Below are 23,061 nucleotides of genomic sequence, written 5' to 3' on the forward strand. Positions count from 1 at the left end.
TAATATTAACTTCGTATAAAGAAAAGTCCCTCTACGAGGGGAAGTTGATATCATGTTTAGAAGTAAAAAAAATGAAAATTGAGGTGAAAATTTTACAATCAAAAGGAAAAAGAAATAATAATCCATATTACTTCTCATTAGAATAACTCCCGGTTTTTACGGCCTCAAGAGCTCCGTTCTTATTTGGATCACATAAATGATTTTATAAGGATACTTGCATAAATTATATTGACTTCTCAATTCTCTTTGACGGTTTTGCTTCTTGATATTTTTTTCATATTATTTTGTTATTGAATTGAAATAAAATATTTATTATTTTTATTTATTTTATTATAATGAGGAGAATTTGTTGTTTTTTAATGAGCACGTAGTGGCGCAGTGGCAAAGCGTTTGATTTTAAAGGGTTGTAGATTCGATTCTCACACGAGGGAATAAAGTATTTTCAATTTCAAACTCTGGTAACAAGACAAAGCGCAGCACTAAGTTTCGCAACTTCATACGCAATGTCTCGAATTGTGAAATATTTTTTTTTCTTTTAGTTATTATAGATATCATTTTTATAATTATTTCACAATATCGACTTCTTTTTTAAAAGAATCGGCTTCTTTTTATTTATTGAGCTTAAAATTATAGATTCTCAATGATTCTTGAACTTTCCTGAACTTTATTTAAAAATAGTGAAAAATTATAAAATATTAACTTAGATATATTTTTTTCTATTAATAATTATAAAATGCTTATAATATTAGAGCTTTAGCACTTTGTTGTCAAAGTGATTAAGTTCTTCTCTTCATGATAAGTTTAATTAGAAATAGTTTAGTAAAGTCGTTTCGCCTTAAAAGGTTTAAGTATACAACAAATATCTAAACAGATACTTACAACTGCGGTACTTGGCGTTTCTTAAATTTTTGGGCGTAAGTAATTAAACATAGGATTTACTTATATGGTAGGACGCCAAATTTGGGAGATTTTTGATTTCCCATTTTAGATATCTTAAAACACAAGCGAAATTGCGAACGACGATTAGTCTTTAAACACTAGAAGCGCCGCCGTCCCATTTTTGACCCAAACGCAAGGTTGATTGTATATAGCTTTTTTATTTGTTAATTTATGTAGATGAAATTTTTTTACTATTACCAATTTTACATCCTTATTTAATTAAAAATATAAATAATTTAATAGCAGTCATACTTTTTGAAAAAAAATTAGATATACCTAGAACTGCCGCTGGGTCATTTTTGTCCCGCCATTTTTATTTCATTATTTGAGGGTATAATTTGACATATTTTCATGCCTCGGGGATGAGGTGGAGGGGAAAGGGCAATGCGGGGGCGGAAAAAAAATTGAATAGTAGGTTTAGCAGTCAATGCCTAAGTTTTTAGGGTTCTGTAGCTTTTAAGGAAAAAAGAACCCTTATAAGATCATTTTTTTGTCCATCCGTCTGTCTGTGCCTTTATCTCAGGAATAATCTTGCTTGGAGAAATCGAGTTGATATTCATATGAGTATATGAATATCAACTATATGACGATCTACAGTCCCTTGATTTCCTGAAAAAGCACCCTTAAAAAAAGACCACTATTTATATATAGTAAAAAACGTGTATTTCGACACTATAAAGGGAATCAAATTAATAAGGTACTTTCAGTTAACTTAGAATTACGAAATTTGGCAGCTAGCATCTACACGTAGTACTAGTACAGGAAAAAATCTGAAAACTATACATTTATGTATAAATCTTAAAAAATAATAGCCTGAAAAGTGGGGTAAAATTGGTGTCAATACTAAATTTTGCCGCTAGTCCAAGTGAGGTATCAGATGAAAAGATGACTAAGCTAGGCTTGAATTTCAGAAAAACACTTGATACCAAATGTGGGCAATTGCAGGGTAGGTAGAGGGAACCTGGGAACCTAGTGCTATGCACTCCGCTGGCATTTTCCGCCGAATTCTGGAGGCATCACCACGCAATGTTATAAATCATCTGTGATGTATCACTGATGAAGAATATATTAATGCATTACTTGGCCTACTAATAATATTAACTAATTTCAATAACTTATAATTTTGTAAGAGTTATTCAGTTAGTTGTCATGACCTTAGAACGTATTAGAAATATTTGATTCTTTCTTTGTGTTTTATTTTTTGGTACTTTTATGTTTGTTAAAGAATAAGAATTAATTATTAAAGATGGTCTACATATTTTACGAATTATTTTAATAATATTTTTTTTATATTATACCAACAATCAACATAATAAGTAGAATGGGACAAATTTGTCACGACGGTGGTTCAAGGGGGGTCTCAATCTTCGGCACTTCTAGTGTTAATAAATCCTTAAGTCTTAGATATCACATGTTATTATTATATAAATTTTAGTTTCCTCTAAAAATCGTATTCGACTGAACGTAGTTATAAATTTAAGTCTAACATAATATTATACGGTACATTTTCTATTTTACAAAAGACTTTAAAACTTGCACAAGATATTAAAAAAAAATACAAACGAACGAACGAACGTAGCTAGCTTCAAACAAACTCTATTTACATAAAAAATCACCATGTCAAAAAAATGCACGTAAAAATTGCCCTAACGAAATATAACATCCATTGCCCAAAGTAATACGGCCCACCGTACGTTACACCGTGTACTGAATTATGTATCCAAAAGTTGAGCTTTGAAAATTGTAAACGGGAGGTTTTGCTATTATATTATACTAGCGACCGCGCGCGGCTTCGCCCGCATAAATTAATTTTTATATTATATCCAAATTATACAAAATCTAAACATAAATTGTGGTCTATGATTTATAAGCCATATTAGTAAAAAGCTTTATTCAAAAAAATTCTGTACTTTTTGCGCGAAATTAAATAAGATGTTTATTTCATTCGCACATACTTTCTCATTTTTCATTCAAGTGCGAATTGAACCTACAAACGGTCGCGTTTACATTCACATGCTTCTGCCCCTGCGCCAGGACTGCCCTCAATATATATTTTTTTTAATGAAATGATCAAATACGGTGTTAAGTTACGTAAGAAATACAGTAGAGATCAAATAACGCATAACGCAAAGTAATAAGTCCCACCATACGTTACACCATGCTTTGAATAATATAGCCAAAAGTTGAGTTTTAAAAATTGTCGGCCGGGGATCTCCCTATTATATTATATAAGCACTCGTTCTCGCTTTCGTGATTTGATTTTTTTTAGAAAAAGTATGCATGAAAATTTCCACTTAATATATTGCTCTTTATTATTAGGAAACGTGAGCTGTTTTCCGGTTGCTTACCTCTGTGTTGTTTTGATTATATGAAGAGGGGTTGTCATGACGCAGTAAAAAAGTGTTAAGCTGTAAAATCGAGCAGTGTAGGTTCTATACTCAGGGGTATGATTATATTTAAATTATGTTCATTTCTTTTTTCTTAGAAAAACGCAGCGTTAAGTTCTGTCACTCAAAATTCGTGTGGGCAATAGGATATTAAACTTACACTAGATCTTTCCCTCTGCTTACTCTGCTATGTTATAAGATATTTGGCAAACGGAATTATTCAAATGTTTAGCCAAATAATGATAATATGCAATCGCATATGAAATTCGTGGGTTCAAATCTCATTTCAGTCATGTAACAGATTTTACAGTATAAACCGTAAACAAAAGAAAATAGACAGGATTTCTTTTCTTAAGAAACAAGTACAAAATACTTCCAAAAAATATAAAAATAGAAACAAGTTCACTCTTGGACCTCTTTCAAAATTTTACTCATACGCCATATATTACTTGTACACTGAAGATAAGTATTTTGCCACGGAAAATAGGACCTTATTATAATGGTTTAAGAGCCAAGTAATTTGTAGGGCAGCAATTTTGAGCACTCAATCTATACGAAGCAAGTTTCCTGAAGCAAGATACATACATACATACATTGTATTTTATACGTATCTGAAATTCACACGCGATTTATTTATAACTTAAGATAAGAATAAGGGGTCTTGAATTTTTGCCAAGTAAATATGAAAGATTTGACGTTCTCTCTCTCTCTCTCTCTCTCTCTATAAATCATCTTTGGATCATAAATCTGATAGTGATAGTGAAGTCAATAATGTTATGCAATTTTTTTGGTTATGGTTATATGGTTATATGGTTTAATTTTTTTGCTAAGGACTCGTAGGTCGTTCTTTAGGATTATTAGTTATTTTCAAGTAATTCCTAAGAGAGTGCAAAATTTATGTTGTCTGCCTTTTTCGAGCTAACGCAATAAATATAATTTTAATGAGAGAAGAATTTTAGAGTTATAATATTTTACAGTAATTACATAATATTAACAAGAAAAAGTTGTTTTTTTTAAGAGTTCGTTGGAGAATAAGGTTGAGTGTTGATGGGTAAAAATAAGTACATTTTCCCAGAGGCAAGTCGTGATGCAGGGGCACAACATACTGTAAACGAGACAGGTTATGGGTTCGATCCCCACTTGAGGAGTTAAAATTTCGCCGCTTTTTTTTTTTTTTTTTTTTTTTTTTTCCGCAGGGGAAATCTTCAAAAGATATCCAATCCTTGGGGAGGACCAGATTATGTAGGATTTTTACCCACTAAAACCCCTGCGGTTGCCGACGTTGACACTATGGGAGGACCCGGGAAATTGGTAGAACCACGTCCGTAGCCCTCCTCAGATGACGCGCTCCTCTACGGAGCTCTCTTATATTTTAAAATAAAATTCACTAATAGACCAGAAAAGGGTGCGCAGATTCCCCACACTGCACACCAATGGTTTAATCTAATTCATTGAGGACCAGGGGGACCAGGACGATTGGCCCTCTCCCGTTCTCGTCCAGCAGCCTCCTTCCGAGACATGACCGTCTCACAGAAGGTGACTACGGCTGTCCACGCTGATTCCCTGCGCAACATTTTTCTTATAAGCACAGGAAGGGAAAGATTACGTCCAACTTCCTGCACTAAAGCCCGCCTTTCCGTGTCCCACGTGGGACACGATTCAAGGGTATGTTGGGCAGTATCAGAATCTCTGTCGCAGTGAAGACAAATCGGAGATGTCTGACGTCCGATCTTAAACAAATAATCACCAAAGCAACCGTGCCCGGTGATTATCTGTGTAAGACGGTACGTAACTCGACGTTTTCATCTCATCCAAGCCTCGAAGGAAGGAAGTATCGCTTGAACGACACGCTTGCGAGCATAGCGCTCTTCGCAAAGCCGTGTACGCCACGTCTGGAATGCAACGTCGCTTTCCCGTCGTCTGATATCAAATATGCTCAGGGGTGAACATCCAGCTGTCTCTCGAATCCGACTGTATATTCTTGCATTCATAGATGCCAGAATATCTAAAGGCGGAAAACATGGCAGTAAGGTAGCTGCCTCATAGGATATCGTACGGTAACCACGTACTATTCTGATAGCCACTCTGCGCTGTAGACTATAAATTTTAGTTCTACAGCGCCGAATTGACAGTCTGTGGGACCAGACAGGGGCACCATAAAGGATCATTGATCGAACAACACCAGCATAAAGCAAACGAACTCCCTCTGTCGGTCCTCCAAGATTAGGTGGTAGACTGTGCAGAGCACCCACTACTTTGTCTATTCGAGGGACTAGACGGTCAAAGTGTTCTTCAAATCCCCAGCGACTGTCTAAAGTGAGCCCTAAGTATTTCATATGCCGACCGACGTGAACCTGATGATCACCTACACGAACATATGTGTCAGGTGGATCCCTACTTCTCGGCAGCTTGTGAAACCATAATGCTTCAGTCTTGTGAGCCGCTATGCGCAATCCCAAGTCATATATTTTTGTGACGATCATTTCAACACCGATCTCTGCAAGCCTTTTAGTATCCTCAAAAGTAGGCCCAGTTGCCAACACCAACGTGTCATCTGCGTAACAAATAACTTCGACATCCCTAGGAAGTACTACACGTAAAACAGCGTCGTATGCAAGGGTCCATAAAAGTGGCCCTAGGACAGATCCTTGCGGGATCCCGCAAAACATTCTTCTATGGATTCTGTAACCGTTTTGATTCGTATATGAAATGTATCTATCTCGCAAATAATTCCCAATAATCGCCCGCAGATACACGGGCATCTGATGGTAATTTAGTGACTCGCTAATCGTATCCCAAGGGATAGAATTAAAAGCATTGACAATATCCAAGCTTACCGCAAGAGATATTCTACCCTAGGATGTAGCTTCCATTGTAAGAGAGCGGACACGCAGAATAGCCTCCATAGTTGAGCGCCCCTGTCGAAAACCAAACTGATTATCCGATATATTAGGACCGTCGCATGAAAGATGTTCGTTGAGGCGATTGGCAATAATCCGCTCAAAGAGCTTACCAACCTCGTCTAGTAAGCATATGGGGCGATACGAAGAGGGTGCACCCTGGTTACTAGATTTCTTCTTAAGAAGCACCAAATTTGCCTCTTTCCAGGCCCTAGGGAATGTAGCAGAACGAAGACAACTGTTAAATAGTGTTCTTAGCCTGCTTCCCGGGGCGGGTAGGGCCAAAACCCAAGCTCTGCCGGGTATACCATCAGGACCTGGTGCAGCACTACGAGCACTGAGACGGCGTACAACTTGCTCCATTTCCAGATCAGTTACGCACAACTCGTCAGACCAAGCCAGGGGAAAGAACACCACTGGAGAATGTGACCGGATCACAGGGAACAGAGTATTAATTACACTTCTTAACAGATCCGTGTCTAGAGTTTCTGTCAAAGGCGGCATCCATGGTCGTAGTTTGCCCAGAACCATACGGTATGGACGCCCCCATGGATCTCGATCCAAATCATCAAGGAGCTCTCTCCAGGACCGCGCTTTTGCCTCTGAAATGGCCACTTGAAGCGCCTCCGTGGCCTCTCGGTACGCCTCATAATCGCGGCTTGTCTCTTCTAAAAACGCTTCGCTGTAGTAACAAAGCATAGTGCGGCGTTGACTTTCACCATTCAACACGCAATGCCTCCAGAATTAGGCGTAGACAACTGGAGGGTTTTAACGGGAACGGAGGGTTTTAACGGGAACGGAGGGTTTTAACGGGAACGGAGGGTTACTAATCCTAGGTCTCTTGGTTCTCTGTGCATAAAAAACATACTTTTTAAATAATAGCAAAAGACCAATTAATCTTATAAGTCCTGGTAATACTAAGTTTATATTACTATTTATTCAGTTATCGATACTCATACTAAGTCCATACAAAATGTAAACTTAGATGGAAATATATCCGATAGTAGCAAACATTTGGAGTCATGCCAAGTAAGGCTAATAACCACCTAACGTGTATTAAGTATTTAATTATTTCAATAGTGTCTTGTTATAAAAAAATGTGTTATAAATATTTATGTAGTTTATGGTATAGTAGTTTATGGTTTATGGTGTTGTGGGTTCGATTTCCACTCGGAGGAATAAAATATTGAATATTTTCATTTATTTGTTAGCCTGTAGATGATATTTGTATGTTGGTACCTGAGCAACAAGCATCTGACCCCATATATCTACGATTCCACCTGCCTAATCGAAATGCCCGCCCTAATAATTTAAGTGACAGTGACAGGATTTTTTGCGAAAAGGGTTTTTTAGTAAAAAAAGAAAAACATCATTATTCTTTTATTTTCTCATATTAAAAATCTATACATATCGGAATAGATAGATAATAAATATTCCTTAGGCGGACTTAGCTTATTTTTTAATTAGTATTCTGCAACTTTGAAATGAGTTTTTCAAGATTTTTTTTTTACATATTTTGTTCTATTCAAGTGAAATTAAAAATCCTAATTCATATAACGATGATATCATTTAATTTAAAAACTAAAATATTTTAATTTCTGCAGTATTACCAATCTTCTCAGAACTCGTATATAATCTTACGTAAGCTCGCAAAGACAGTACTATTTAAGACAACTTCTTAAACTAGGAAGCTACAATGTACTAATCAAGTATACGTAGTAAGTATACGAGTGACCTAATTTTTTATGAAAATTAAAAATTCTAGAAGAATGTTTAAAATAAATATGTTTTGTCAATCTTATGAAATGATTTTTCTTTAATATTGTAATAGAAGGATTATTTTTCTTTCTTCAGCCAATTTTTTGTTATAACGAGTGTATTTAGACAGAAACATTATAACATATTTATAAGAGAAATTACTGTTTTAGCAGAGTATATATTGCTTTCGAAATCGAACGAACGTTTATACGAAATTTCAATACATTTACAAAAAATGAAATATTATATTTGCTATCAGTCATAATTCATAAATTCTCTATGTAATGGTGGCCAAAAAATACAAAGCAGTCGAGATTGAATTGAATAAAATAATTCTTTAACGTTGTGATTTATTCAACTGTTATGTATTGTAAGAGATATATTACGTGAAACGCAAAATATTTTTTTAATGTTAGAAATTACTTGGAAATTTAGTCGTTTCGCGGTGTTGCTCTATCGTCTCATTGCGACAGATGTAGGTACGATCCCCATTCGGGGAAATTTAGATTTAAATTGTTTTCATTACTTCGCTTTGGCTGACAATACACGCTGTTAGGTTCCACCAACACGTAATGTCTAGAGACATTGGAGTAATTAAATGCGGTGTTAAGTTACGTTACCCCATGCTTCTATATGAACAGTGAAGATCATGTAACAGGATGTAATCCACAAAAAACAGTCGACGTATCCTTAACGAGAAAATGATTGTTTATAAAGAGATGTTCCACACATAGCAGGGTAGGCAGAGAGCATTTGCTATCACAATCCTATGCTATATTTAAACAGGATTAGGTATACGTAATTGAAATATACAGTTGCTCCAAGACAAAGAAAAAAGAAATAGAACAAAATTAAATAGAATAATAGAATTCACTTTATTTATTATTAATGCTCAACATAAAAATGTGTACCATGATTTGCAAACGACAATTTAAATAAATTATAAGAATTATTAGAAAAAATTACAAATATACTACAATTTTACAAGATTTTACAATGAAAAACAAATCTGTAAAAAAAAATTTAAGAATAGGAGACCTTAGTAGTTTCCACGATGACAGTAAAAAAGGGCTTATTTCCTGCGATATCTCGACACCACTCATTTCGCCCGACACGAGCGACGTTCCAACGAACACCAGATAGTAAGCATCCAAGCCTATTGTACCATTTATTACGACGGGATGATGTAATTGAATAGAAATGTCAAATTTGCAAGTGAAATTTTGTATTTTGTATAAACTCGTTTCAAGAACGGAAGTAACACCTCTATCCACTTGTAATATTATTCTATAAAGTCGTTCAATTTGTTGTAATTGAATTAAGCACCTATATTTCGTCGTCGCGATACTAAAGTTTCAAGTTGGGTTGACTTGTTTGCATAATTGGCGCAAAGTTGCGCTTTGGAGTTCTGATGAACGGTAAGTCCGTTCCCTCATATTCTTAACTTGATTGGCATTTCAATTTCATAGAAGTTATTTACATAGACTGTTGCTGTTCACTTAGATAGTTGAGCGAAGTTTAAGTTCTAATTTTGTTATTCGAATAAACGCCTTACGTGGGTGGATATTTGAAATGGGAAATACTAAAGCTATGCTTTTGCTGATTTGGCGCTGCGTCCTGGCAGCCATTAACGAATAATTTAAATGTTATGCAAAATTTAACTCTGTCAGATCACGAATGTATTAAGTAACATTAAAAGGATCAATATAAAAGAAGATATTTCTCATTAAAAGAACGAAATATCTTGACATTACTAAGTCCTCTCCCTCTCTCTCTATTCTGATATTCAGAAAAATAATGTGAAAAAGCATGAATATTGGATTACAAAAATATTTTCCAGTAAGGTAACTTTAGTATAAAATATACAGCGAAACATTTTAAACTAACATCATATGCTCTAATAAAAAAAAACTCGATATTTATTTACTCGAATATATTTTTGTACATTCATTGTCATTGTACAATGAAACTCCATAAAGCAAACAGATAATTTCGATAGCGAGCGAATTATTCAGTGCTAACGTTGCCGCTCTGTGCAAATGCCTCCAAAACTGAATGCGCCCGTATTGTGGTTTCGTATCCAAAACCTACCTTAATCGTCCTATACAATACATATATATTATTGTTTTTCTATAAATTATATAATCTATATATATATAAAAGGACTTGTCCTCACTGACTGAGGTAAGACGCACGCACAGCCGTAACCGCTGATGGTAGAAACGTTAAATTTGGACAGATGTTTACTTTCGTAATCTGGACATCCACTAAGAAGGGATTTTGTAAAATTTTAACCCTAAAGGGGTGAAATAGGGGTTCAAAGTTTGTATGGAAAAAAAATTAAATCGGCACCGATTTTTACAAAATTTGAAATTTAGATTTTTAAAAGTATTCAATTGAACACGTGTTTCATCGTTTTCTAGAATCCTCTCCCTAAGGGTGCAAATAAGGGGTTGAAAGTTTGTATAGAAAAAATTTTAAAACGCCACCGATTTTTATAAAATTTGAAATTTAGACTCTTAAAAATATTTCAATAAACACATGTTTCATGGGTTATTAGAGTTCACCTTTAAATACGCAAGCGAAGCTGCGCGCGTCCGCTAGTATATTATAATATTGAAAACAAAATCAAATAAAAAAGGGTTGTTGTAGATGAAAATGAATAAGAGGCAACGGCTCTTTTTGGAAAAAAAATCCTATGATTTAACGCAATTACGAAGATTCTCTTTCAGAATAATTCAGAAACATTTAATTTAATACCATATGTGTTTAATTTTGTTTTTAAAAAACGTTAGTCACTTCTGATTTCTAATATTACTATATGAATTATGTTCTTTACAGTTATATTTATATTTTGCTTCCTAATATACTAAAGCTCAAATGTTTATTTGATTGAAGGCGTGTGAAAAAATATTTTTATATTAGATAATTCAGTTACTGAGAATAGCTTAGGCTATATCACTTTATTTTTTAAGCTTACCTACTAGCCTGGAAACCCAGACACTCCGTTCCTATTAAGTCACTTCCGTTCCTCATTTTCTGTCGAATTCTGGAACACAACGCCTTCGCCTCGTGATCAGAGCGAAGAAATGTCAACATTAAATATATTATTTTCTTAAGTGGGAATCGAATCCACAACCTGTACGTTTACACACTTGCTTAGTTACACACTTATGCCCGTGACTGGCCTCCTTATAAAATGAAACAACATACAAAATATAATAATATATATATTTATATATAAAGATAGAAAAGGCTTTAATTAATTTATATTCATATATTTAATTAGTTTATAAATTCCGTAATGAACTGCTAGTAGCGGGTACTTCCATTTATATCAAGCGAAAAATGTTTGAACGCATCCCATTTATTTTAATCTTCATCACCCGTTTTATGGTTTATTAATTTGCAGCAATTTCTATTAATACGTAGAGTATATAAAGTAATATATAGTTTTGAAACTAAAGATACGCTTTTCCCCACCAAGTGACACAAATGCTATAGAATATGCTCGGAGCTATAAATTGTATGAGTCTAAATTCGAATGATTTACTAGTAACCTATGAAGAGTTCCAATATTCAGGTCCTGGCTCCATCATCACACCAGCTGAATGATACCATTACAAGTATAAAGGCCGAGTTTCATAAGGGTACTGATATTACAAATGGTACAAAGTTTGATTCTTAGATTGTAATACTACAGGGAAGAAATGAATATACGATAGAGATAAATAAATAATAATTAATTCCTCTGAGGCTAAATAGAACCCACCCCCCCTTGAGCCCCTGCGCCATGACAGCCTCACTAAACCTACTTTTTACTGTATACTAATATTATAATGAAATATTATTAAACAGATTTATTAAGAGTACAATAGTACCACTTATGTATCACTTCACTAAAATCAGCATCAATTTGAGCGTTATTCCACTTGAATTCTATAGCTAGTACTAGCTAATACTCGGAAATGGTACTTGATGATGGAATTACGTTTGATATAATTCTGTATTTGCATTCAGCTAAATATGTTTGTGTATTGACACGACATATCGGCCATTTGGTGCTAGATAGACGTATTTGCACTTTAAAAAAATAGCACGCTGTATCCCGCATATACAAGGTTAGATAGGTGAGGCTAGTTCTGCTCCCCACTTTCACAAAGCAAAGAAATGAAAATATTTAATATTCGTATGGTATCGGGCCTACAACAGGTCTCCTTTACAGGTTACACGCTTGTGCCTCGCGCCATGACCTCATGATGATGACATGGCCTCAATAAACAGACGGCGATGCGATCAAATTTGTAAATAATCTTCCTGCGTACATTGACGCATTAACTTGTATTTATTTAAATGTAATTGTCATTATTGCACGAACTGAGCGATATGAATAATTAGACAGTGTGCCAGTACACAACGATTGTGGGTTCATATGCTAGCCAAAGAAGTATTTTGGTGATTCTTCTGATATTTCATTAGAATTTTCATCCAATTTCGTAATAATGTGCATTTATGTTATATTATTACACTTATTAATCGATATTTTTGCAATTTAGTTAAAATAAAGCTGCTTTATAACATTCAATACTCAATTGAAGCTTAAAGTAATTACCATTTAAAAATAAATCATTCAATTAGAAACTATTTTTTTCACTAGAGTTCAATTATTCATTCCAATAGAGAAAAAAATATATTATATTAATAATACAAATACAAATTATAAAGATAAGTATATCAAAATAAAAATTATAACAACAAAACTAAACTACAGAATAAAAAATGGTGTATTTAATCTGTATTTACTTCCTAGCTACACTCGCTTCCGTTGTAAAAGACAAACATGACATTTTCCAGTATTGTAAACTCAAATAATGAAACACGAAAACTGACACAAATGTTGAATGACATTTTTATTTCCTCCTTATTAAAGAGAATAAAGTGACAATTGATGTAAAATATTGGAGAGGTTTTGTAGCACAGTGACATAACGTTTGGACTGTAAACGTAACGGTTGGTGGTTTGGTTCTCTCTCGAGGAAATTAATAATTTTAATATTTTTGCTTTTTTGTTCTGGTAATAAGACAAAGCGTGGCCTTGAGTTCAGCTACTCAACTTTGAAAAGTGGAGAGCGAAGTGTCTTAACATTAGGCCTACCATTTTATATGAGGGATACAGCGTGAAATTAAAAGAATAGAGATAATTAAAGGACATTTTTGCAAAAAGATATAATATGTAAATTATAAACGGCTATCCAAAATCGCTGGCCATTAATCAATGTAATCTAATTGTAATTGAGATGAAATAAATTCACCGGAATAATATCTCATGGCGTGTGTTCTTAATTGATGTCGGATTAAATAGGGATTTTTTTGTTGATATCTTTTTATATTCGTGCTGGATGTATGACAATTATTTAATACTCCCATGTTTTTTTTTTATGTATTGTATTTACTTGAAATATTACATGTATTTGTGCGTTTTGTAGAGAAGGCGGAGAGAATGTAAAAGTAAATCACTACTTAACGCCGTGTTTTAATTTGATACCGAGTGAGAAAATTGAAATTATCTATTCCCACTAATGGAAATCGAAACTACAATCTTCGCCATTATAGCCAAACCTCACCAAAAAATATACATTTATAATTTATTCATATTTTGTTACAGTTTCGACACTCGTGTACCAGGCCCAGCAGGCCACTGGTCAGACGACAAGAACTTCGGCGACCGCGCTCGATGGGTCGGCCAGCCCACATCTTCTCTGCGGGTCAGAGACGTGCAATCCCACGATAGAGCGATATATAGATGTAGAGTCGACTTTCAAGTGTCACCCACTAGGAATTACAGAGTTTCCCTTGATGTTATCGGTGAGTGTATTTTTTTATTCTTTCTTTAGCTTTCAAAACCATAACCACCACCTGAAAAGTGAAATATGAGGGTATTGCTTAGGCGGAACTGATTCTTTTTAAGTAAAATAGGTTTTAATTTCTACCAACAAAGAGTTCTGTAGTTTGTAATTACTTCGCATCGCTTCCTAGAACTGAGCGACTTCCTTGTAACTCTTTCTGCCTGCTCGGTCCTTTCCGCCCGACTATTTATTTGTGGAAATACACGTACTTATGCAGCTTTACTCTTAAGAGTTCAACGAAGATATATTACGTATGTTTTAATAAAAATAAATATTATTCTAGCATCTTCATAAAATATGTGCTAAAACCACTGCTAATTCGAACTGCCTCGAAATTCTTATACACGTGTTACATTTTTTTTGGTTATTAGCATTATTATTTCTACATTTGTAGGGACTTTCGTCTACTATGCTATAAAGATATTAAGCAATGTCAAATTTTCTTAAATTATAAATTGCTCGGATACAAGCAAGGATACAAAAAATGTACAACTTCAAGCTGTATCCCGCACTCAAATGGTAGGCAGAGGGAATTTAGTGCTACGACACTCTATTCTCCATTTTTTGCCGAATTCTGGAGGCATGTCGTGTTGAGTTGAGTGGCGGCACTCAGCGCTCTCTTTTGCCTTTGCGACGACACAGCCCCAAAAAATGAAAATATAAATTTAAATAAAGAAATCTTATCCTCGAGTGAGGATAGAATCCACTACCAGTCGCGTTTACACACTTGTGCCCAGGCCACGATCCGCCTCCAACGTAAACGTTCCTCCAGGAACGTAAAGCTTAATTTATTTAAGTGGTGAAGCAATATTCAACGTTTGACATTTAAATTATGCGGTGAGAGCTACTTAGCTAAGTAAAAGTAACTAGTAAATGCCTTTACTTGTAGATAATTTTGGTATGTTTTTTATATAATATGTATAAGATTTTCTTATTATACTGTTATTATAACTATAGTTGTGTGCTCCTGCGCCAAGACTGGCTAGGGGATAGACTTTTATTTTAATTGTGGTGAACCAAAGTGCCTTGAAAATCGGTGGCAAGCGGAGAAGGGCGAAGGGCGAATGAGATAAAGTAAAGGTGACAAAAAAAATAATCAACTGATACAGCCAGCTTGTCGCTATTGCGTACAAGTTTACTTTATCCCAATATATTAACAAATATAAGGGTAGCTTCGAATAGGTATATTCTGAACGAAGTATTTCACGAAATATATTTCAAAGAAAATTCACTTTATACTTTCTATTAAATTTTAATTGAAAGCCTTAATATTTGAACACTGAGGCCCTTTGTCGAGTATATTGTGTTAGATATTTCTATATACCCTTTCTCAACGTGCTCGTTGCCGTTGTGTTCACGAGGCTTGATCAATATAATAATTTCTTTGAATCCTACGACAAAATGGAATATTTTTGGTTCGATAACTTATACGAAGAACAGAAGACGTGAGCCTAATGCATAATTTTAGAGCAAATTTGTATTTATTTTTTATAATAAATATTTTTTTTTGTATTTATTGGAATTCAACAGTTATTACATAGCTTATAGTGGGGAGCCCAAAGCTTGGGTGGTGGTTAAAAATAATAAATGAGGGGGCTAAAACCATGTTAAGTGCCTAGCAAAGGATAACGTCAGTTCTAATGTTATCGCATGAAAATAGAAAAAAACATGAAAGTTGGGTACTATTTTATTTTTGCACCTTATTTAATAACTGACAAAGTAACCACTACCTACACTTCATATTCTCTAATAGTACTTAACGATGCTGGGTGTATGTGCACAGGAACTTTTAAGCTTCGTAACGTAACGAAAGTCTGGCTTAGTTTGGATCTTAATCCATTATAAAAATACGATACAAAATTTTTGTTACATTTTTCTAAGCCAAATGTCACGTTTGACTGAAAAAATATCTCAAATTACTTTCATTTGCTAAGCTGATCCAATTTCCGTAGTTTTAAAAGGAATAAATTTATAATATTGTGAAGAAATATAGCGAGAGCTTTTCTCGAACGACGGGTACAAGTGTATCAGTATATATTTTTTATATTTTTATTTCATATTCTTTATATAAACTCAAAGACTTCGTACGTATATGTATGAATGTATGTCAAGTATTGTATATTTATTTTATTTGATCGAGGGCAGTATTCAAAAGCACTTGGAAATAATATTTATTATATGTATTTTTAAAACATTTCTTTTCTTTGCATAATTCCCTATTTCAACGAGGAAAACAGAGAGAATGTATAGAAAAATATAGTCTTAAGACATAGATGATATGACCGGTTCATTATTTTTTTTATTAATATTATAAAGAAATACCTACACATAATAGGTTCATAAGTTTCCAAGATTACTTGAAATATTAACTTCAGAGAAAACCTAGTGTAGGTATTGTATACATATTTCAGCAATTTTTTTCAGCAGCTTCACACTATAAAACATATAGCAAGGTTGCAAATGAAAATATGAAACATTTAATTTGCTCGACTGGGAATCGAACCCACAACCTTTCGCCTTTACTGTTGCACTCTTGATCAATCACGGTCTCAATTTTCTATTGTCATATTCCTAACCATTACATAACCAACATAATAAACTATTTTTTTATATATTTTATAATATACTATATGTTAAATAATAATCCTCTTTACCCTATAAATTATCAGTTTTAATCGATAGTCATTCAATGATTTAATTACAGATTGCAATGCTCATATTGAAATATGTACATATCTCAAATTATTGCTGTAGCTTCATTATGGATTCTGAATTATTCGATGCTGATAAAGAGATGGGGATGTATTGAAACTTACTGTAGAATATTCAGCAGAATTACTTCAGTACAATAAAATATATTGAGAATTTAAAGAATATGGTTTTTACTATATACGACTGTGGATTTAAATAGCACAAAATTATATTAGTTTCTGTAATAATATTATTCTTTTTCCATGTAAACCGAAGGGCAAAGTAACTTTGGGTCCTTTTACCAAGATGTGAAAATTTATATAAGACCAACAGTTATAACATAAAATTTACTGTAGTCATGTAATTTTTAGGATTGATTATTTAATATTCAATTAAATTATTAGTTGTGTTCATTTGTGTGTAAAGCTGAGCTTATAATATAAGGACCGAATTTATAAACCGCTCTCAACTCCTTGGGAGTGAGTCTAATAGTCCTTCTAATACTATATTTAGAATATCATTGATTTGTTTAAAAAAAATACATTTTTCTATATAAATATATTTATATAATATATAAATATATTTATATAATATATAAATATATTTTTCTCTTTTTTCTGTATCTCCAACGGCTACGTCTAAAACCGATAGTTTATTTTTTATTGTTAAATTCAAACAATTCTGAAAAGTTAAAGAATTTTTGTTTATTTTAAGTCATATTTAGCTTTAATACAAGAATAAATCACGACCAAAACAAAACTTAATATTAGTAATTCCGAAAAATCACAAACAAACGTAAGGTAAGGAATGAAAGAAATGAATAAAAAAAAGTCCTCGAACGAACAAAAACTTTGAGAAACGAGGGATAATCACGATAAAACAGAGCAGAGCTATAAACTTGACCTGCCTTTATCCTGGTATCAACAAGAAGAGTTCGAGGACAATAGGCGAAGATGACTTTAGTTCTATCGAGGGCCATAAAAATGTGGGGCCAGTTTCGAAATTAATGATGCGCAGATTCGATACATTTCTACATATATTTTTTTCCATAATATTGGAACATTTTAAAAAGCTATTATTATTTGGACTAATGAGATAGTAACGAAGTGTTCTTTAGTTGTTCTATACAAATTATATAATTATTGGAATTAAAGCAGTTGAATATTAGTTTAGGCATTTTTTTATATCAAGATACAATATCAATATCCTTATTTTGGGTCGTATTACGACCTCGTTATACTTTACAAAATTAATAGAAGAAACGTAAACGATTCTATTATAATTCGTGATAATTAATAGCTTATGAGCCTGTAGTAGCGCAATGACAGCGTCTGACTTGAAACTTGCCTGTTTCAGCTTCAGAGGTTCATAATATTATAAACATCACAAAGTTACCTAGAAATACGAATAAACTTTACTTTATCATTGGCAACCGTTCAGTACGACAATTCTCCTATAAAATGATTGTTCTGGTCCAAATTTTAGCAATAATTGGTATCTAGGTTTGCCAATTGTGGAACACTTTAAGTGTTCTTGTTAAATCAAGCGTTTCTATCGGATTTTCTCAATAAATATATTTGTGAGAATATTTTGCTACAGATATATTTTCTTATAGTATAGTTCCTTGTAATATAGGATATTTTTATTGAATTGGTGTTTATAAAAACAATAACATATTAAGAAAAGGGCAATATTTAGAATGTGAGGCCTCTTGTAAAACTCTGGTTCGAATCCTGCTACGTTTATAGTTGTTTTTAAATAACAAATTATATAAAAACAATAACATATTAAAAATATCATAAACAGCCACAATTTTCGAGCCACGACTTGACATTCCTGGTATCCAAGATACAAAAGCAAAATCCACGGCTGACGTGAGGATCGCGATAACACGTTAAAACTTCCTACAGCTTTATCCCTACATCGACACGAAATTTCAAGCGAGTAATTCCTTAACAGGCTTGGGTATTTTATGGGGGAGAGGTGGTGTGGTGAACCTTTTGATTGGAACGCCTAATTTTGTTTAAGGATTACGTAAATTGGGTTGTGCTGGATTGATGAGAGTCATTGTGAGAATTTAGAATATTGTCTACGATTTGGTTTAATAATTTAGTCAATTGGAAACGTGAGAAATAGTTTGGTTTATATATGGAACTAGTGGACCCGGACGCGGCTACGCCTGCTTCAACTATAAGAATATTTATTAAATATATTCATGAAATTATTTTCAATTCTCAATGGAATTAGTAAGAAAATATAAGCTCAAATAATCAAAAAGAATAATAAGTAGATACACATTATTAGAAAAAAATATCTGAGTTATTGAAATGAACTAACAAAAGGATTAAAAGTAACTAAAGGATAGGTATTCTTAATATTAGAAAAAGTACCTAAAGTTTTTCGTGCGTGCGTACATAGATATCGACTCTACGAAATAACTAAACATTTCTCTCTTAAGTAGGATAATTTTAGCGGGCAATATCAAATAAAATAAGAAGAGAATCAAAGTGTATTTTAAATTATTTTGAAATTTGAAAAAGAATCACTTAGCATTATCTCTATAAGATATAAATTGGACAGTTTTTAATGTGATCACTAGATTTTTTTCTGTACAACTTACCAAGTACCTATTGAAATTATTCAAGTCTTAATTTTTTAGAAAACATATACATTTTTTTACATAGCTTTGAACGGATGTGAAAGTTCATGCGCGAGTGTTTGAGAGTTCCTTTTTATTAGAGGGTTCCTTTAAACATATAAAAAATATATCCTTTTTTTATAAACTAAATTTGATTTATTCCAATTTAGAAACTAAACCACAGGCACGAATCGAATGTATCGATGAAATATGTTATATGTAATTTTATTATTCTGTTTTTTCATAGCTGTAATTGTTTTTAATACTACAGTATTATAGTCTAATAACCTCAATATTAACTGAATTTTAGTTCAACTTACATCAAAGGGACATGAAAGTAAAATATAATTACAAAAGATAATTTATATACTTAGTATAATTAGTGGATTTCTTTGTTCTTTTTATTATTATTATAGGGCGAAAGCTTTAACAGCTGGCTATTTTGTTTAGTTTCCCGTGTCTCCCAAAATATATACAGTAACGTAAAAAGTAAAGAGTCTTGAAGTATCAAGAGGAAGAAGAAAAGAGTACTTGTCTCTACGGATTGCCCTAAATTAAGACGGTGTGTTGATTAGCGGAAACTAACGCCACTTTTATCTTAGTCTAAAGTTATAATTTATTTATCACAATTATCTCTTTTATACCCAAATGCTGTAACACAGTGCCACAATTGCCTCTAGGCTATATTGTAAGCTTAATAAATAATATTCTTGGTTTGAGAGCAGTAAGCCAGTTACGAGAGGCGGTTACATTGACTGGCGTGTTGCGGTTTGAACTGAATTCTGAATACACTGTGCAAAAATGTATTAGGTAACAATTTTGGTATATTATAAGAAATATTTTTTAAATAATTTTGATATATTTACTTCGTGAATAGATATTTTTACAGTAGGTTGAATGGAAAATGACATAATTACTTTGAAAATTAAAGTTTACTCAGTTTATATGTAAAAACCTTAGTATATAAATTACTTATAAATTAATAAGTTTTGTCACTTAATTCGCAGTATCTCGAGTTTAGATGAAATATGGTGAACAGCGGCGGAAAGAGAACGTAGACAGAGAGTGGGCAGAAAGAAACAATTCACTAGGTATTTTTTGCATACCCGAGTATATGGGGCACAAACAAGCTAAATAAATTGTAATTTAATTTTCAAACAAAATATAAACTTACAAAAGTATAACTAATAACCTATTTTTATGTATATTATATAAGTATGCTCCAAAGGCGCTACATTTTACATAACGAAAATGAAACAGGTCAATAGTCATACTTCAAAGAAAACGCGAACATTCCAATCTTTAATATATTCCAGAATATAAAAAGCTATAAATCACTTTGAAATACATAAAATGAATCGTAAATCATGTTATATGACTTAGTTGTTTCCATTGCCAAGAGTTGCAATTTAAAATTAAAGTAAATGTTTGTAACGGTGCCAAAGTTAAGAAGTCTAAACATGAATTGCACTTTCCAGTGTGTTCTTCCAGGGAATACTGGGAGGGGGTGTCTCTGGGGGTGTATCATGTTTGTACTGGCAACTGCAACTCTGTTAACTAGTAAGCAATCTTTAATTAGGTCCTGATCTTTATCTTTTTCTTAATATTTTTTTGTGATTAAATTGTTTCCTTTTTTAAGTGTTATTGAACTTCTTTTTTTTAGCTTCCAACTTCTTTTTTTTGACAAGAAAGACCTTCATTTAAATTTGCTTTTGCAGATAATATAAAGGAATTCGGTCGTCGTGGTGCAGGGTCACAAGCTTGCGACCTTAACCGCGACGGTTGTGTCTATTCTCACTTGGGGGAATGAAATAGTTTTTATTTTTATTTCCTCGGTCTTCTAACGAGGCAAAGTGCGGCGTTGAGTTACACCATTCAACACACAATATCTCATGATTTCGGCGAAAAGTGGAGAATGAAGTGTATATTCACTGGATTCCTAGGTTTCCTCCTATCTTGCTATACGTGGAATTAAATAAAAAGAAGATAAAGCAGTGTTATAACACTACGCTGCAGTGGCACAACGACACAGTGTCAGACTACATATGCAATGCTTGTGGGTTCTATCTCCTACAATATGCTTAAAATATATATTTTTTTCCTGTTCTAGTAAGGATAAGCGTGGCGTTAAGTTAAGACGCGTAATGTATCGAATTCGAGTGGTAAGCAGAGACATACATAAGTGTATTTTAAAATGAAACTAAAAAAATAACAGTAGATTCTCTCCGTTCCTATCTAAAGAATAAATAGAAATAGGTCGCACTACTATACTAATATTATACAAAAAACAATTTAAAATTTAATCATCATTACGGAGAATAGCCAAATATAAGACAAGATCCAACAAAGGTCCAATGTGTTTCTTTATTTCGTTCAATAAAAATTGTAAGGGAAAAAAAGTAGGAACTTTTTTCGACATTAATCGTAAAACTTTCCTGTTGATTTCATGAGGATAAAGATTTAAATTCACGCCTCGATGTGATGACTCTAGTATGGAACAGCTTGATATTAAAAATTGTATTTATAGACAATAGCATTTTTTAATAAGCAATTTGTGGAATTATAATAGATCAGAATAGTACGAATGTACATTATTTAATATGAATAATTGGGAATATACCTACACGCGACGGTCGTGGGTTCAATTCACTTTCGGGGGTATAAAATATTTTTATTTACTGGCTTTGCTAACGAGCTGTCTTATCGAGATATAGCAGGGCTGCGTATGACTGCAGGTGCGATGGTCGTAATTTCGATGTCCCCTGGTGACATATTGAGTCGAGTGAAATATTTCTCCATCCTGGTAATATAAAATTTCGACGTCAGTATCAACACTTTACATGCAATCAATCTTGCCTTAAGATAAAATCTGGAGAGTAGAGTGTTTTAACATCAAGTTCTTTTAGAATCTCTGCCTGCTCTGTTATATGCGGAATAAAGCTTACAACTAAAAAAAATACTTGAGAATTGAACCTGCAACCTATTGCGTTTACAGGCGTAAGCTTTTGCCTCTGCACCTCAAAAAAAATGATTATATAAGAACCTAGATTCTCAATATTTACCAATCTAATCTCTAAAACCTCACAAAAAAACAAATATATTGCATATTGTATCGTATTCTCTGTTTTTCCAGGGAAGCACGTTTCCATAATTATGTTTGTGACACGCGCGCTCGTGATCCCCTTTTCATTGTGTCCGATAATGAAGGTGCCTCTATAAAAGAGCATCTATCTCAAGTGCTGCCGTGAAATATAGCGCTGGTATACTTTGTTACTACGGCCATCTGGCTTTCTTTTCTTTTTATGGTTTGACTGTAGTTATTTCTTAAGGGTATTGTTTTATTATTATTAAAATTTTTTGTATTCACTGAATTGTGCAGGTTAGGCTGAGAGAACTTTGTGTTAAGTCACTCTGTTTTACATTTTCCATTCGAATTTGAGACTTTGTATAAATTGAAAATTATCCATTTTCAAGGGCAAATGAAACATATTAATATATTTTTAACAAAAACAACCGACTTCATTGTAGCAAACTATACTAATTTAAGATTATTTTATTTTCTCATAGATAACATTGTAAGAAGTGCTCTAAATTGGGAAAAATAATATGGAAGCTTATAGAGCATAATGGAAGCACTAGGAAATATCTGTTCACCCAATCCATAGCTCTAAGGTCGTTTAAAAGTAATTCAGGCCCCCAAATTAGGAATCAAACCCACAACAGCCGCATTTACAATCAAAAGTAAATAGAAATACAATAAAACATTGTATTTGTAATCACAATCTAAAAGACAATTGTATTTCCATCCAGAATGCTTCAAACAATTCACAGCTTATACAGCCT

At 33.1% G+C, this 23,061-nt stretch overlaps 1 protein-coding gene across 2 annotated transcripts in view; it reads left to right on the forward strand.

The window, feature by feature from the left end:
* The window catches only part of LOC146529806 (contactin-5-like), a 200,261-nt gene that overhangs the window by 111,774 nt on the left and 65,426 nt on the right, over positions 1-23,061 (forward strand). For both annotated transcript variants that reach the window (XM_085200105.1, XM_085200104.1), the window contains exon 4: positions 13,649-13,848. In XM_085200105.1, the coding sequence (XP_085056231.1) occupies positions 13,649-13,848 (200 nt within the window). The remainder of the gene's footprint in view (positions 1-13,648; positions 13,849-23,061) is intronic.

The sequence above is a fragment of the Heliconius melpomene genome, chromosome 17, assembly GCF_056956725.1.
Source record: "Heliconius melpomene rosina isolate 202511_hmr_F chromosome 17, ASM5695672v1, whole genome shotgun sequence".
Classification (NCBI taxonomy): Eukaryota; Metazoa; Arthropoda; class Insecta; order Lepidoptera; family Nymphalidae; genus Heliconius; species Heliconius melpomene.